The sequence below is a fragment of the Thunnus thynnus genome, chromosome 1, assembly GCF_963924715.1.
Source record: "Thunnus thynnus chromosome 1, fThuThy2.1, whole genome shotgun sequence".
In the NCBI taxonomy this organism is placed as follows: domain Eukaryota; kingdom Metazoa; phylum Chordata; class Actinopteri; order Scombriformes; family Scombridae; genus Thunnus; species Thunnus thynnus.
In genome coordinates this window covers 28,565,261-28,581,512 of record NC_089517.1, presented here as the reverse complement: position 1 = coordinate 28,581,512, position 16,252 = coordinate 28,565,261, and the positions used below count along the sequence as shown (strand labels likewise).

Below are 16,252 nucleotides of genomic sequence, written 5' to 3'. Positions count from 1 at the left end.
GGAGGCACTTCACCTATATTAGCTCGATTTTCTCCCTGGTTTTAGTATGAAGTGCACCTCTTGTTGGCACATTAGATACAGTACTGTATATATTCCTTTTTCTTGTCTAGAATTCCTAAAAAGCTTGTGCTGCAGTGAGTACAAGAAAACAGATTTTGATTTTAAAATTTATCACCAACAGTGTCACTCCACAAGGCATTAAACCATGCTGCACAGTTCACTGAGCTGTAGTCAACACTTGGCGGAAGAAGTGTCCTCTGCATGACTCCTTACTGAGGAGAAAATGAAACTCAGACAATAACAAACCAAATGAATGTGTGCTGGATTATTTATAGATTGCAGATACTTGTGAAATATGAGTAAAATAAATCCGCTTTGCCTTTTGGAGGACATTTGGACATCACGGGTCTAAAGCTTCTGCCATGTCGGAGAAGTGCACCTCACTGCGGTGCCATATTTAGAGTGGCAAACAATGCAACAACATGTTGGGTATAAGAGAAAGACTTTCAAATGGTGTGACCGCAGAATTACCATATAGCTTCACACGAAAAGCTCGCTATAAAGCAGCACACTGGAGTATAAGAGCAGTGTGAGGTGTTACCAAAATATTCAAATGGCGATGAGATACATACGTGTAGTCTGAAGTGTAGCTGTCAATAGGAAAAGTCAAAGAGTCAGTCAGGTGGTAAGATCTAGGCGACAAGTTATTCCGCAGTGACAGATGACATTTCTGTGAGGTTGCATCTGGAGTACTCTGGCACTGAGGCAAAGCTGGCCTTTCACACACCTCAAACACACACACACACACACACACACACACACATACACACACACACAAAACATGTAAATGGCAGCTGGCTCCATGAATGTAATGTCCCTTCTCTTCGTGGTATTGTTTCGCTGGTTTTTAGATGCTGTAGTCATCACGGTCTCACAATGTCCGTGCAAATTTTTTAAGGACATGAATATGAATTATTGCTCTTTGTTTCCTTCTCATCCTACTGTCTTCCTTTTCTTCTAAACATAGTACCAGTCTGGTGGTGGTGATGGTGGATTACACCAAAACAGCCCGTGGCTATAAGCAAGTTAAGCATACTGCTCTTTCTTTCTTTCTCTTGTTTCCTTCTTTTTCTCTCCTTCCTTTGTTGCCTTACTGCACAGGCTGAACATGTGACAGATTACTGTCAGTGTGTCCACCATATTCAAATGAAGGTTGGCCTGAACTGCATGTATCTTTGCCTTGATTTTGCGCTCAGGGATTCTCCCCAAGTGGTTCATTTGAACTTTTCCTCTCTTTGAAATGGCATCACAGAGGCCCTGCATGATTAATGTCACCACACTTATATACACTGTTCTACCCAGAGTGCCAGCTGAATCTTTGAAAACCAAGAACTTTTCAGAATGCCCTGTGGGCAGGTCTGGGGTAACTGCATTTGGTTGGCAATCAGCGAGCTATTCAACCTTTCCGATTGTCCATGTAATGTCAAGCACTCAGGTGAACACACCCACCACCTGACTGAGTGCGTCGGCATTTTGACAACATTGTGGAAACAAGCAAATTGATGGACAACAATACTGTGTCGTTAGTGTATATTCTCATGCCTTTGATGTCAATCTGATGTCAGATTAGTGGAAAATTACCGTCTTCTGTTCTTGTGACCTTGAGCAATACACCAAGCATTTTCTTAAATAGTCTCATTTAAAGCGCAACATAGCTGGACCAAAGACCTAATTTCTGAAAATGTGTTTGATTTTTTTTTTAAATTTCATCACATGATTATTTAAACGTTTGCTTGCATTTGTTCAAAATAACCAAAATAATGTGTTGTTGTGTGTGTTTTATAAATACTAGCACAGGAATCAGTGATCAAGAGAGACATACAACCAATCCTCACACTGATATTCTTGTTCTGTTGGCTGTGGTTGTTTTGTTGAAGATAAATATTACTTTGCTTCAGTAATATCAAAGCAAAATGGAGCTCTTAATTGATTAATGAATTAATACATTTTCCTATTTGTTGTCCTAGAGAAGGTCTACTCTAATTTACTTCAGTAGTTTGGGGAATTACATTTTTATGTAAATTAAAACAAAATTTTGGAAAATCTTGAATCTGTACTTTCTCATTGACTGCAAAAATGATGCAAAACTAAGATTAAGGTTGAAAAAACAAGTCAATTGATCATTAGAAATGTAACCTGAAAAAAAAAATCTATAATAAGCAGGATGTCATGCAACTATCAAGCATCTGGACTTAAATCACTTCTATAGACTTAAAAAATAAATCCAGACATACAAGTCATGAGTCTGGAGACACACAAGGTGGTTAATAACTGAAACTGTTGTTTGATCCCTGACATCAACAACAGTGTGTACTGCAGTGATGCAGGGCTGCTGCTATAACATTTATATTAAGACCATGTGCACAGATACTGTCAAAGTACTCTTCATTGAGACACTAAACCCTGAACTAAAGCCTCAACCCTGAACTGATATTGCCGCAAAGAAATACAAGCATGTGGGGGGGCTTTGGTTATCTTTAGGGAGAATACAGTATGTGGAATGACAAACAGCACTTTACTATGTAGAGCTGTGTCTTGAAGGCACTCTCCCTCTCGTGAACTGCATGAAAATACTCTGATTAGTAATTGAATACAATTATCCAGTGATTTGTCTTATTTTGTGACTGGCCAACAAACATGATTTTGCTTTTATTTGACCAAATCACACATTTGTCCATACTGAGCCCAAATAAATTACCTTGCATAACCTCACAACCAAACCAGTGAAGACCTCACTGTCCCATATCATCCTCCAAAGGAGTGTCTTCTTGTTGACTCCAAACGGAGACTCTGATGCTTCACTTGGCACCTTTTACCTCTGAGACTAAACAACAAGACCCATCCAGTGAGGGAGCAGTGGGAAATTTTTCCAATTAATGCCGCAATTATAATCATGCTTGTATTGCAGAAATGGGCTCTGTGGTCCCACTGCTAACTGGATGGGCACACAGAGAGAAATGCTAATCAACATCCCGGCTTCATCAATTTATTGGTGACTGGGGTACGACAAAAGAGCCTCTTCACTCCTTCAAGGGTGGATGTAATCAGAAGCAGCATCTATCCATATTTCCTTCCCAGGGTAAAGGGGAAGGTACAGAGCTCTGCAAACATACTCGCAGTAGCTCCCTAGGATGGGAATACCATTTGGATTATAATTGGATTGAGGAAGTGAAGTCCTGTTTGTTTGACTAGCTTCATCAAATAGTATGCTTGTATGATTGTCAATCTATTTTTTTCTCTCCATGTGAATCCACTTGTTAAAATCAAGGGGAATCCGGGTTTCCTCATAATAGCACTCGCCATACACATCATATGGGTAACATTTAGAGCAACTGTAAGTTATCAGCTTTAACACATTACTGTATTCCCTCTCTTATGTGCACACAACTATGCTGAGGTGCACTTTCCTACCTCTTCCCATTGGTGAATGTAGCGAATGAGTCTTGAGAGGCGCAGCAGTCGTAGCAAGCTGAGGATCTTGGTGAAACGGACAATCCGCAAAGCGCGCGCCGTCTTATAGAAATCTGAGTCAATGCGCGTCTCCACGATGAGGAAGATGTAGTCCACTGGGATGGAGGAGATGAAGTCCACCACAAACCAGCTCCGTAAATACTTTATCTTGATCTGTTGTGGGTCCAGGATGATCTCTGTGTTGTCCTCCTTCACGATACCCGTCCTGAAGTTGAGAACCAGGTCCATGAGGAAGAAGGTGTCGGAGACCACGTTGAACACGATCCAGGGCGGCGTGTGCTCGTCCTTGAAGAATGTGATGCCCACGGGGATGATGATGAGGTTGCCCACCATCAGCAGCAACATGGTCAAGTCCCAGTAAAATCTTGGAGAGAGAAATGGAGAAATACAGAAATGGGATGGTGAAAGAGTGAATGCTAAAGTCACAACATAGTCAGTTTTTCTAGATTTCTAACTATTAGTAACATTCTGCAGATTTTGTTCGATGCAGTTAAAAAACTCATTCCAGATGTACTGCATGATGGATGATGTACACACTGTATGTACATCTCTTCTCACATATAGTATACACTGTATAACAAACACATGCCCAAACAATTAGGCTTTACAAATAAGGTGGGCCAAACAAATGTGCAATTTACTGTGTCTAAAGCATCTTCATAGATAGAAAAGTTATCCAAAAATGTAACTTTATAGAAATAGAATCTATTCTATTAGAATTCATCATAAAAATACAGAAAAATAAAGTTAAAATGGAGGCAGAATTCCTGTGTGGACATCAACAAAGTAATGTCTTATTATTCTAATGTTCTAATGTATACGAATTTGTGTGTAGTTTTAGATATGATGAAGTTGCTCATATGTTCATTTATCACGTTTTTCTGTCATTGTTCTAAAATTCTAAAATTACTTTTCATGCAGCTGGTTGTGTTATACTCAGACACCATTAATTCATACAGTATATGGTATACACGGTACTGATTGATTATTGTTAACTATACTTTATATCATGTTTTGCATATATTGTAATGGAGAGCATACTTGAGACCAGCATGGATTAAATTAACTCAAATTACCCAGATTTATATTCAACTTGCTGCTTTATTGTTATATTAGTCTTTATGTGACTTAACATTAAAATTTCCCTCATGAGGAACAGAGAGGATTAATCCTATCTCATCTTTTGCAAGTGACTTCTTTGAAAAACACACCCACTCAATCACTTACTCACACACACTCAGACACACAAAGTGCAACTGCTTAGCAAACATTGGAAAAGTATGGACATTGATTATCCATCTAACCACAGACTCATGGACTGGTATGCTGTTTTTCCTTGTGAACAACCAGTATTGGAACCCACTTGTGTCTCATCACTAGCCTATTTTAACCTTAGGTACATTTGGGTCTTGTGCATGTGTGCAGGAAGCAAGCTTATACACACACAGTGTAATGATGGCGTAATAACCTATACATATCTAACTTCCTCACAAGCTATTTGTGTTTGGACAGTAAATCACAACTCAAAGGTCAATGAGGGTTAACCGTTAATTACAAATTGTACTGTGACCTCGTCCATCTTCCAAGTCAGAGAGTTTGGATATAAATTGCGCTCTCTGCTGGCTTGGTAATTGAATCCAGATTGGCTCTTTTGTTTTAAGGGTGATATATCCTGGATAATTCATAGATTGCACCATGAGAGGATTCTGTATTGTGCACTGGGCCAGTGAGCTTGAATGATTTACCAACCCACCTTTAACTGGGCCATAAAGATCTGTCTCTGTGCAAAAGCAATTTCAAGAACAGGAGCATACGAAATAAGAAAAAAAAGGATACTACATACATAACCAGGGCAGGGGATGCATTTCTACTGCAAGCTAGCTAGACTACAGCAAGTAATTACTGCTCTTTCACTTCCTTGTTGCAGCTGATGTGTATTGATTTCATGGTTGATTCACGGTGTGTTAAACTAAATAACTCATGGGTTTACAATGAACTGCTGCTCTAACGGGACCAGTACACACACCTGATCCAAAAAGACCTCTGATCTATGCCAAGACAAGTTGAGTAAATTTTGGTTATGAAATTACTTTTTACAAACACATTGGGACATATTTGAGGCCTCGCAGAACATAAACACAAAGATAAAAATAACTTTTCACTTCCAGGGTGTCTTCTAGTTTTGTCCTCATGAGATTTTCTGTGTCTTGTGTTTTTTCTTTGTTGGATGATGTAAAGTTTATTCTTTCATTGATAATTAGGCAGATCTAAAAGGAACTCTTCAAAGTCCTTTGAGACATGCTTGTGATGAAGCACTACATAAATGAATAAGCTTAACCTTGTAAAGTATGATAATCCCATTGACGCTACCACATCATTTAAATGGTTTAGACTTGGTCACAGCTAATAATTTGAGATTTTATTTTAGCTAGCGATGTTCCATTTTCTTTAGCTGTGAGAGGCATGAGAGGAAAAACAAGGGCCATCAATGATGGCTAGCATTGTATTTTCCATGTCACAATTTGTCATGGTTTCCTCTGGAGACGAGAGGTCTCACTGCCTCTAACATATTAATCTATGGACACATTTTACATCACTTTGAATAAAAAATGTTATTGCAAAACCACACAAGCTGCTATCCAGCAGATATTTGAGTTGTAATGTGCAAGAGCATCTCACACTTAAACATGCAAACATAAATATACAGTATACATGGACACACATCTCAGTTTCATGTCTATCGCACACACAGACACACATACACACACACACACACACAAACACACTGAGGAAACAGTGACAGTAATTGGAATTCTTCAAAGTAAAAGGGTATCTACAGTTCCAGCTTGTTGTCAAGTGGAGTTATATTTAGACAGACCTTGCCACCACTGTGTTTGCTCATGTTAAGACTGAAAGCTCCAGAGAACAAAAAAAACTTCAAAGGAAGAAATGCAAACATAGGTAATAACATATGTTCTTCATATTTCCATGTTCCTTAATATTACGAATGCTAGATAGACTGTGCATATATATAAGCTGCACAGCTTACTAATAGGATGTAAGTGTGCTCCCTGCACTTGACAGGGTCTACCAGCAACAAACTACAATGATCAGTTTATTTCAGTGTCTGTAAGAGCTGCAAATCATGTCCTTTGTTATGCTATTTGTATCAACTGCGATGACTCAACCACATATAATACTTATTTTCCGTGTTATTGTTTTTGCATCTCTGCAGCTTTTTTACTACAAACCAGAAAATACAATCAAAAGTGACGGTGCTTTTTCAAAGCATACCATCATGTTTAAATAGTTTATGTGTTTTTCCAGGCAGCCATTGGTTTTCATTTGTTTCACTATGATCAAGGTAACCCATGTCAGTGAACATCAACTCTGCTTTTACTGTTGTTAAGGTCACATTATCATTGTGTGGCAATACAGTTGTAAGTGAAGACTGATTTAAAATGTCTGCACTTTATAACCACATAATAATAATGCGAGTTTGATGAATAAAAGCAGATGTTACTTTTTATTTGCTTACTTTTTTTATCTTAATTTTAAGCTCAAGTTTTAAGTCTCTACAAGTATAGTACATTTTTATACAGCACAGAAATGAATGGCTACCAAGATGGCAGGAAATTGCATAAAAATTAAAAGTGTTATGGAATACCTTGAGAATATGGATGACCCTTAGTAAATGGACTAAATCATTAAGAGAACACTGGAATGGTCCTTTAAGATAACTCTATTAAGCACCAACAAACAACTAAGAAAATGTTGTGGCACTTGAACTTTATGGGAAAAAATGTTACAGTGACATGAACATACATGTACTCAAATAGAGTAGGTCAGTGTCCCTAATCTAATCCTAACCCTACCTAGCAAAGGTAGTTCAGCACCAGAAAAAAACAAGACAAGCCAGAGAGGTGGAGGCCTGACAAAGATGTCTGGCTTTGAAAAAAAAAAATCCAACCTTACAGAAAAAGCCCCACCAGCAGTTTGAACAACAGAGTGAGGAAACAAACTGAAAGAAATGAAAATAAAATAGTGCCAGAGGAGAGCGCCTCATCATCTTTTAAGAAAGAATAACAAGACAGTATGCTGTGTAAGACCTCTGGACGTCTCTCTGGAAGAATACAGCTACTGATGCCACCTGTTTGAGCAAGCCTCATTTGTTATAGGAGTGTGGGGGATTGGTAAGATCAACAGTGGCTGCTGTATGCTCATTGTGCAAATGCATCTTTTCAAATATAAGAAAACACAGGGCACATGTTCCAACACAGAAAAAATAAAGAATAATAATCTTATCACACTGTCAAGATAAAATTAAGCCTGGATGTTGACACTATTGTAATCTTAATTAGCTGACTTGTCATTTTTATGGTGCTTTTGAAAATTTAACATTATTTTGATTAACACTACAATATGTTGGGACCACTGACTGTATACAAATATGGACATCATGACAGCTCCCCAAAATTGAAGCCAAAACATCTCAAATGCCCCCTGGTGGCTTGCTGCAGTATAGGTCATAAGTCCTGCCCCCTCCATGTTAGCGGATAGGACATGAGCCAAACTAAAAAAATCGAAGTACACGTCAAATAAATTTTTCCCAAAGATGGTTTCTGTTATTTTAGGCAGGTGGTCACATTGATGTTTGTCCAAGTGCTCATTTTTCTGATAAGTTTGTTTTTAATTAGTTATTTGACGATATAAAAAGGGGGTGTAACGTCATGATTGACAGCTGTAACAGCTGCTCTCAAACCTCTGTCAGGTGGCGGGATGGCTGAGGGGGTGAGTCCCACGGGCTGTCATCTTACCGCCCAACTCTACTGAGCAAACTCTGGCTCCAAACGACATCACACAAGCAAGATGGCAGACTCCTCGAAAGGAGATATTTTGGCTTCGTTTTTGCATAGTGGTAGGAAGTGGAGATGAGTCGTCCATATTCATATACAGTCAGTGGTTGGGACAAGAAAAGAATTATGAACATTTATGTGCATTTTTAGTCTGTTTCATATGTATGTGTCAACTGTGGTTTTGCATGCACTTGTTCATGTGTGTCTGTGTGTGTGCATGCGTGCATGCATGTGTAGGGTAAATGCTCATGATTTCTCCTTTTCACTCTTGCAGTTGCCTCCTAATGGAGGTCAGGCCACCTAAACATAGCAGGGATCCATTTACTGTGTTTTATTATGCACTGGGACCCTGACATAGAAGAACATTGTTCTATAAATACAGTTGGGCAAAGTGCGGGATGTGAGGCAGACATTTCAAAAGCATTAAACAGTCCCATATCTCTGTGTGCATCCCAAATCACAGACTCATGCTGTGTAGTGGTATACCACCTGTTTTGAAATAAAATGAACGGGGAATGCAGTGACCTAGCAATGGTGATATAAAAGTGGTGTTCCTCAATGTAGCAGCAAGAGAGGAAAAATAAGGTTTTATCCTTTTTATGATTCTAGTTTTAGTTTTACTGTGTTTTATCTTACTGCATAATAGTCAGACATCCCTAGTGATACTCGGGCTATTCTGGCCACAACTCAAGTACATAAAAAATGTTTAACTGGCAACATCTTTAAACTCTGTGTAAATGATGCGTAGTGAAAAAGATATTTTATGTTTGCCAAACAATTTGAAAAAATATGGAAACTGCAGATGCCATGACTTTTTGACACTTTTTTCTACATGAATCAAGCTTTTGGCTTGGTAGTTTGGTTGTAAACAGGAAGCATAAAATAAAAATGTCCCAAAGAGCTTCACAGGAAACAAAAGATACCAGGCAGATAAAAATAGTGATAGCAAAAAATACATCAAAAAACATGGCCAGAGCTTCTGTGTGAGTTTGTGAAATTACAGCATGTGATCACTGGGGAACATCAAATATCAAATTGAGCTTATGAACAGAAAGGAAAGGATGACAGAGCGGTTGAATAACGGCATGTGTGTGGCAGAAACTTTTAAAAATGAGGAGTGGAGAAACAGTGAACTACTGGAAACACTGAAAGCGAAGTAGCAGAATAGCTCACACCTAACTTGTTATGGTACTGAGAGTTCACTGTACTGATGAAGGGAGCCCTGACATTTTGCTGTCTGGAGGGACAGAGCGACAGCCTACTCTGCTCTCCAGCGGGGTGACCAGGGACAGCAGGAACATGTTGTCACCCTTAGAGTGCATCTGACTACACGATAAGCCTCTCTCATTCTCCTCACCCTGCCAGCCAAGCTACCTGAAAGGGACTGTGAGAGCCACCACAAACAGCCCGAGATGGACACACACTTACCATTCAGGGTAGCCTATATTTAAATTGAGGAGGCTTTGGGGTATATATAGTCCTGCATATACAGGGAATATATATGTTTGTTTTTGTGCATGCCTGTGTACACTTGTTTACACTTCTCAAGTAGAGATGTCTATCTGTTGGCTAACATGCTGGGAGAGTGATGGCATAGCAATGCAAGCAGATCATCTGTCATGTCAGGTACAAGTGGCAGACAGCATTTAACAGTGTCTCCCTTTATTCTGCACCACACTGACTGAATGGGAACAGCAAAAGAACAGTCAGTGCCACACTTCCATGAGGGCACCAGCCAACATCATGTGCACTGTAAATGAGATAGAAAGTTATCTGTTTTTGCATAAAAAAGCAGTTTACTTTTTGAATAATTCATTTGCTTGTTGTATGTGTGTGTGTGTGTGTGTTTGCTCCCATTTTCTCTCTAAAGATTTGTTTGTCTTCAGAAGTACTAATTCAATATATCCCTGAGAATTCTGGCTCATGTTATGTTAAATATCAACAGCACAAATCCCCCAATTCATTTGGTTGTGACCACCACATGCCTATACACACTTTACAGTTGTTCTCCCCCAAAGCCGATTCTGATACTCTGATTCTTGAGGTTTTGCCGAAAACCGATGTGACAATCAAATACTGGTGCACTTTTTTCTTTTTCAGTTTGAAGTTTGTATACAGTAGCTTACTGAGTGGTAACATGAGTGTGTAACACACATCACCTGTTCAGTATATGTAGGCATTTTAATTTTAGGCTTGTGCAAATTTTATTACTTAATTTTTATACTGTTATATTTTAATACTGTTAGAGAATGTTAAAAGTGTACTGTTGCAAGTAAATAAACAGTGTTCAACACCCTAGAAATCTTGTTTTCCCTGACCTCCAGTGGTTTAACTTCTCATCTTGCTGCACTTATGTACAGGTGTACTCCAGGATGCCATGACATTACTCCTGTCAGTTGGGTGTGGTCAGAGGTGAAAACGGCAGTGAAACACTGCCTTTCAGCCTGATGTTAAGTTACTCTTTCAAAAACAGTATTTAAGGTCAATCACGTGGCTTGCTCACATTTAATACTCAATCTGTTTAGTCCTGCGTGTCAGATTGGTGCATTGAGGCTTTTTCTACTACTAGACAGTGATTTTTTTGCATAACTGAATGAGGCCCTTTGCAGGAAAATGTATACACTGATCCACAGAAGTTAGCACAACTGCTTTTTGACCTATTTCATAGAAACTGCTTCACTGCCATGAGATGTTTCTGTATCTGATGCTTAAGTTAAGACTAAGGAACACAGTATTTAACTGAAATTTAAGGGTACACGCTACATCTCTGTTTAAGAAGCGTCTGTTTATGTACTTTTAATATAATAAAGCATTAATATATTTTGCCATGCATCATGTTTAATAGGCTACTCTAAGTAGGCTAAATGTAAACATAATGCAATATTCTGTGATTTCATTTAAAATTAATTCATTTAAAATAACATCTGCCTTATTACTTTTTTACTTTTAAAGCCAGAGTAAGAGTAACTGACTACTTTTTTTTTACTTAACTGCTCATGCTATTAAAGAATATTTTTCAAAGGAGCAAAACAATACATTTTCAAAATAATAGGCTACATTTTCAGATTTTATATTTTGCTGGGAGAAATGACAGCACAGCTTATTATTAGAGGATGTTTGTTGTTCCTTTGACACTCCTGCATTGATCTAACTTCCTCTGTAGCTGCATTTTAGCTGTAAATAGCTGTTATAATAGTTTAATTGTACCAGTTAAAGGTTATATAATAACAGAGAGCAACAGCTCAATTAAGACCGTTTCTTTTTTTGAAAGAATGAATTACGGGAATTAATGAAAATTAAGCAGGGAAGGTACATTTTACGCAAACTACACTTATAGGCACGTGGGGAGGAAATCTGTGATAAAGCCTGTCACACTCAATGCCAGGATCTGACTACAAGATATATTTGCCTGGACCGCAACAGCAGGGCCAGCCCTACACATGTGGTTGTCCATGAGTGAGTGACTGACTAAGTGAATGAGTGAGTGATGAAGTGACAGCATTGGTCAGCAGGCCATGTGTTGGAGTTTCCCCATTGGCCATTGCTCTTTCAAAATGAATCAGCGCAAACAGTTTTGTACTTCCAATTTTGTCCTTCCAATTTTACTTAAATTCACTGACATTATGCAAACTTTTGCTAGTCAAACTCTTGTCTCTAAATTACCTAAATACATAACTGATGAAAACAGAGGCCAATGCAATGCAGAGCAACTGTGTTTCCTTTTCCAAGCTTTCAGCTGCGGTGTTAAATGCAGAGAGGTTGGCTAAACTCCTGTTTAAACAGACGTACCTACCGTCTACCGTCTCCTCCTCTACAGTCCAGTGTGATCGACTCTCCGTCAGTGCTAGCAGCAGCCGGCAGTAGAGATCCATGGTGAACTAAATACCAGGATGCAAAGTTTTGATTTCTTTTGATGTTTTCACATCACAAACGATGAACAACAGCATTAAATTACGAGTCTTGCAAGTAAAACATGGGACTCATGTTGCTATTATATCAGTTTAGTGTAGGTGCGCTTGGTTGGTTGGTAATTTCCACCGCAGCCTCCAGATGACTATACAATATCCAGGAATTCACATTATAGATACTACCACTGACTATCCCTGTAACAAATTGGCCACAATTTTGGACACTCATACACGGTCCAGCCATATACTAGGTTTTGAGACTGGCAACAAGTATGACCCCTACCAATCATCGTTCAGGACCTTGCATGAGTTCATAGGTCATTGGGGAGGAGGGTCAAGAAATTCTCAAGCATGGTTACAGAAGCGCTACTGTATGAGTGATGCTGGTGGTCTTGTGTTCAAAAAAGAAGAAGAATAAAACGATTGTGGACCCATTCCTGAGTGTCATAAAGAGGACAGTACAGTATGGGCTGTCTATCCTTCAAAGAGAACTTGAGGTAACGAATGTGTTAACTTGTCAAGAACACATCGTTGTTCTTTGTTTATGTCACACTACAAGGCCCATTCGTCATTCCTGGCATTCATAATCAGGCCCAACGCTGGACAAAATTGTGTCAAAATCGGGCTGAATTTGTGTAGTCTGATCCCGGGATAACAGGAGAAAAACATCTGTGGCATCAAAAAAATGACTGTGTATTTCCCATAAAAGAGCATCACATTGGTTTTAAACAAGCCAGTTGGTAAACACAGCAAGATTTAAGTGTCTGGGAGAAAATAAAAAACAGGTTAAAAGGGTTAATCCTATTTTTGTTGTCACCCGCTCCAATGAACTGTCATAATGGCGCTGTCTTTGCTAAGCACAGCCAGCAGGTACACTGCAAGCACATCACTGACACTGGGGCTGTGCAGTCGCAGGCGGTTATATTTAGGTGAGGCACGCTGTTTTATCAAACCTAGGCTAAGAAGATTTCATCAGAGGTAGAGGCAAATCTCCCCAACCTTAGGCTAAGAGAAAACAGAGGGATTTACTAAATACCTACGGAGGGAGAGGAGAAGCAAAATCAACTTAAACGAGTCAACCTTACCTAACACTGCTAAAAGAACTCATAAATAAGATTACAAGTAGTTCTGTGGTAAGGCATCAAGGTAAGGGTGCAGGGTATGATTTTTTATTCACCTCTAAAGCTCTGTCTAGGACTGTTATTCAACACAGCCGAGAGAAACACAACGCTAAAGACAATGTCACATCCACTGCAGTAGAAAACAGACTCTAACAGATAGAACCCCTTATAGGTAAGCACTGACAAATGTAAACACAGGAATATACAGCCATGTTACTGTTACAGGTGCTCTCAGCTGATCAGAAGGAGCATTTACAAAAACAAAGCATATTCCTTTAATCGTGATTCTCTATTAACGGTTTAAAGGGAGTTTAAACTATTCAGTAGTGTGTTAATCAGATGGAATTTCTATTTTCTTTCCACTTCATCTTCATTCAAAATCTGAGGGAAAATCTCTTCATGCTGTAGTGTGTCATTCAAAAATATGCCCCAGATCCAGTTATTGAAATAAGTCCAGCCTAAACTTGCTCTGATGTTTGAATAGCTCAGAAGTGTGCACTCAAGAGCTCTGACTAAATAATGAAATCACCAAAGCTACTTTGCAAACTGACCAGATGTAATCGGGAGCCCACTGAGAAGAATTCTCTGAAGTAGCCAAGCCAAGTTCCCTTTTCGTACTATTGGATTTTTTTTTTTGGCTGTTTCTGGAGAGGCTCTGCCTGGTGCCAGTAGTGGCTACACAGTGTCCCTGTCCTTGTCTGTTAGGCCCTGCAAAGTCCTTCACAGCTTCCCAGAGCACAACCTGCTACTTATCTGCTCATAGGAACAAAAACTGTACAAGGGTAGTCTGCAGTCAGCATATAAATCTGCCCTCTGTGGGGAAAAAATAGACAGACAGTGAGTGGCAGGGCTGCAGAAGACATGGGGAGGACAGAAAGCTCTCCAGCCGGTGCCATCAGCATGCACTTATCCCACTAGCATGTGCCAGTATCTGCACTCTGGCTTTGTGTGGACTTCCATCCTGCCACTAATTGCATCTGTGTTTTATCGTGATGCCTTGTTATCTCCCGCAAGGTCTTAAGGGTCATGTCAAGGGGTCCCCTGTCAGCCAGCCACAGAGTGTGGCAGGGAAAACACTGGCCAGCGCCTCCCAACTGAGCACCAATCCCCTCCCCCAACCATCCCGCTGCAATGTTGGACAGGAGAGAGTTAGAGAGAGAGAGCGAGATGGAGCAAGGGGGCTTTCTCTTAACATAGATGAAGTGCTAAGATAATGTATTGTCTATAATACCAGGAGCTGGTCACACTGTACACCATCACCTCATGCCCTTGCTCTGGGCTGCACCAGTACTGGGCCATTATCTTCACCACTTCAGGTGCTGCAATCAGCAAATGGAGCAGCCACAATGACAGCCTTTTCTATCCATCTCCAAAACAGTGATCTGAGGTCAAAGGGCGAGAGGAAGAGTAGGGGAACAAAAAGAAAAAAAATATGGGGAGAGAAAATATGAAAACAGTGAGAGAAAATGAAACATATTAAGTCTAAAAGGGAGGGTGAGAATGAGGAGAAAACCATGTCAGTTTAGTCTTTTGGACATAGAGGTTTTCTTTCCATATGGAACAGCATTACTATTTTTTTCTGGATTTACCATCTCTTGAAAAAAATAAATTACAGGGAAAAAAAAAAGTAGAGGTAAATAAAACCAAAATTAATACAGCTTAAAAGCTGATGGAAAACCCTCACTAAGAAGACACTCTGAGCATGAAATCAAATCAAATCGGTGAGGAGATGCAGTTTATCTGATTTTTACTGGTCTGCGTGAGTAAGCAAAAGCGGAGGCTTATCTGACTGTTAAACCAAACAGAGCAGGATTTATCATGTTTATTTGTTAGCTCTCTAATTTCTCAATTGTACATGCTAAACAGGGTCAGGAGTTGGATTTATACACACACACACTTTTCTGACGCCTCCCTATTCAATCAAACACTGGGTAACATTTACTAGTATCATGACCAAAACCAGAGTGTGGGAAAAAAAAGAGGACATGCGAGCAACTATGGAGATGGTGAAGATAAATCGGGAGTCATCCCCCATAGCAGAGGAGACAAACAATCTGTCTCCCACCAGTGCATGTCTCATAATCCAGCCATTTGTCTGAGTCTTCTAGACACCCAGCGTGTGGCAGGGCCAGGCCAAACACATTGATCCAGGGAAGTATTTCCTGTGAATCACGCAAGCCACACACAGAGTTCTTTATTCAGTGCACTGGACTTTGGCCCTCTGTCTGAGTGGAAACCCTACTGTTTCCAAAGGGCTTTAGCCTTCTATTCAATCTTACATAGTGAACAGTGGAGAAGTGTTGATGCCATCCTCCTGCCATGTCTGTCCTGCACAGAAGGCTGCTGAGAATGATTTTAACAACAGAATAATCACAGGTGAACTGCCAGCAGCTTGTGTGAAGGATCATTATGTGAACTGGCATAAAGTGAACTGGCATAAAATGTAGAACTCTACTTTATATACAAGATTATTTCCTTGGCTCCATTGCAAATTGATATTTTTGCGTAATTATATTTTTGCCCTTTTCCACCACCTGTTATACTTTACAAATTAAATAGTTTTGAGCAAATAAAGTCTGATAACTAATCAGATATGGAAGTCATGCACAGTCAAATCAATATCACAATTTTCATGCAGTATTTTTCCATTATCAATATATGATGCAATATGGCCAGTGTTTGAAAAATAGTATATAGAAGAGTTATAATGATTTTAGCATAAACATTCATTCTTGACCTCAGCAACAGTAGTTTGACAAAAAAATCTTATCTTAAGGTCCACTTACAAGCTTTTTTCTGCTTTCAACAGTATGTCATGGTCTTCATCAGCGTTTGC

The 16,252-nt window shown here is 39.4% G+C and overlaps 1 protein-coding gene across 3 annotated transcripts in view; it reads right to left on the bottom strand.

Annotated features, from left to right (window-relative positions):
* Positions 1 to 16,252, bottom strand: part of LOC137185912 (potassium/sodium hyperpolarization-activated cyclic nucleotide-gated channel 4-like) — an 81,959-nt gene that overhangs the window by 50,669 nt on the left and 15,038 nt on the right. For all 3 annotated transcript variants that reach the window (XM_067594449.1, XM_067594457.1, XM_067594438.1), the window contains one exon: positions 3,472 to 3,895. In XM_067594449.1, coding sequence (XP_067450550.1) covers positions 3,472 to 3,895 — 424 coding nt within the window. The remainder of the gene's footprint in view (positions 1 to 3,471; positions 3,896 to 16,252) is intronic.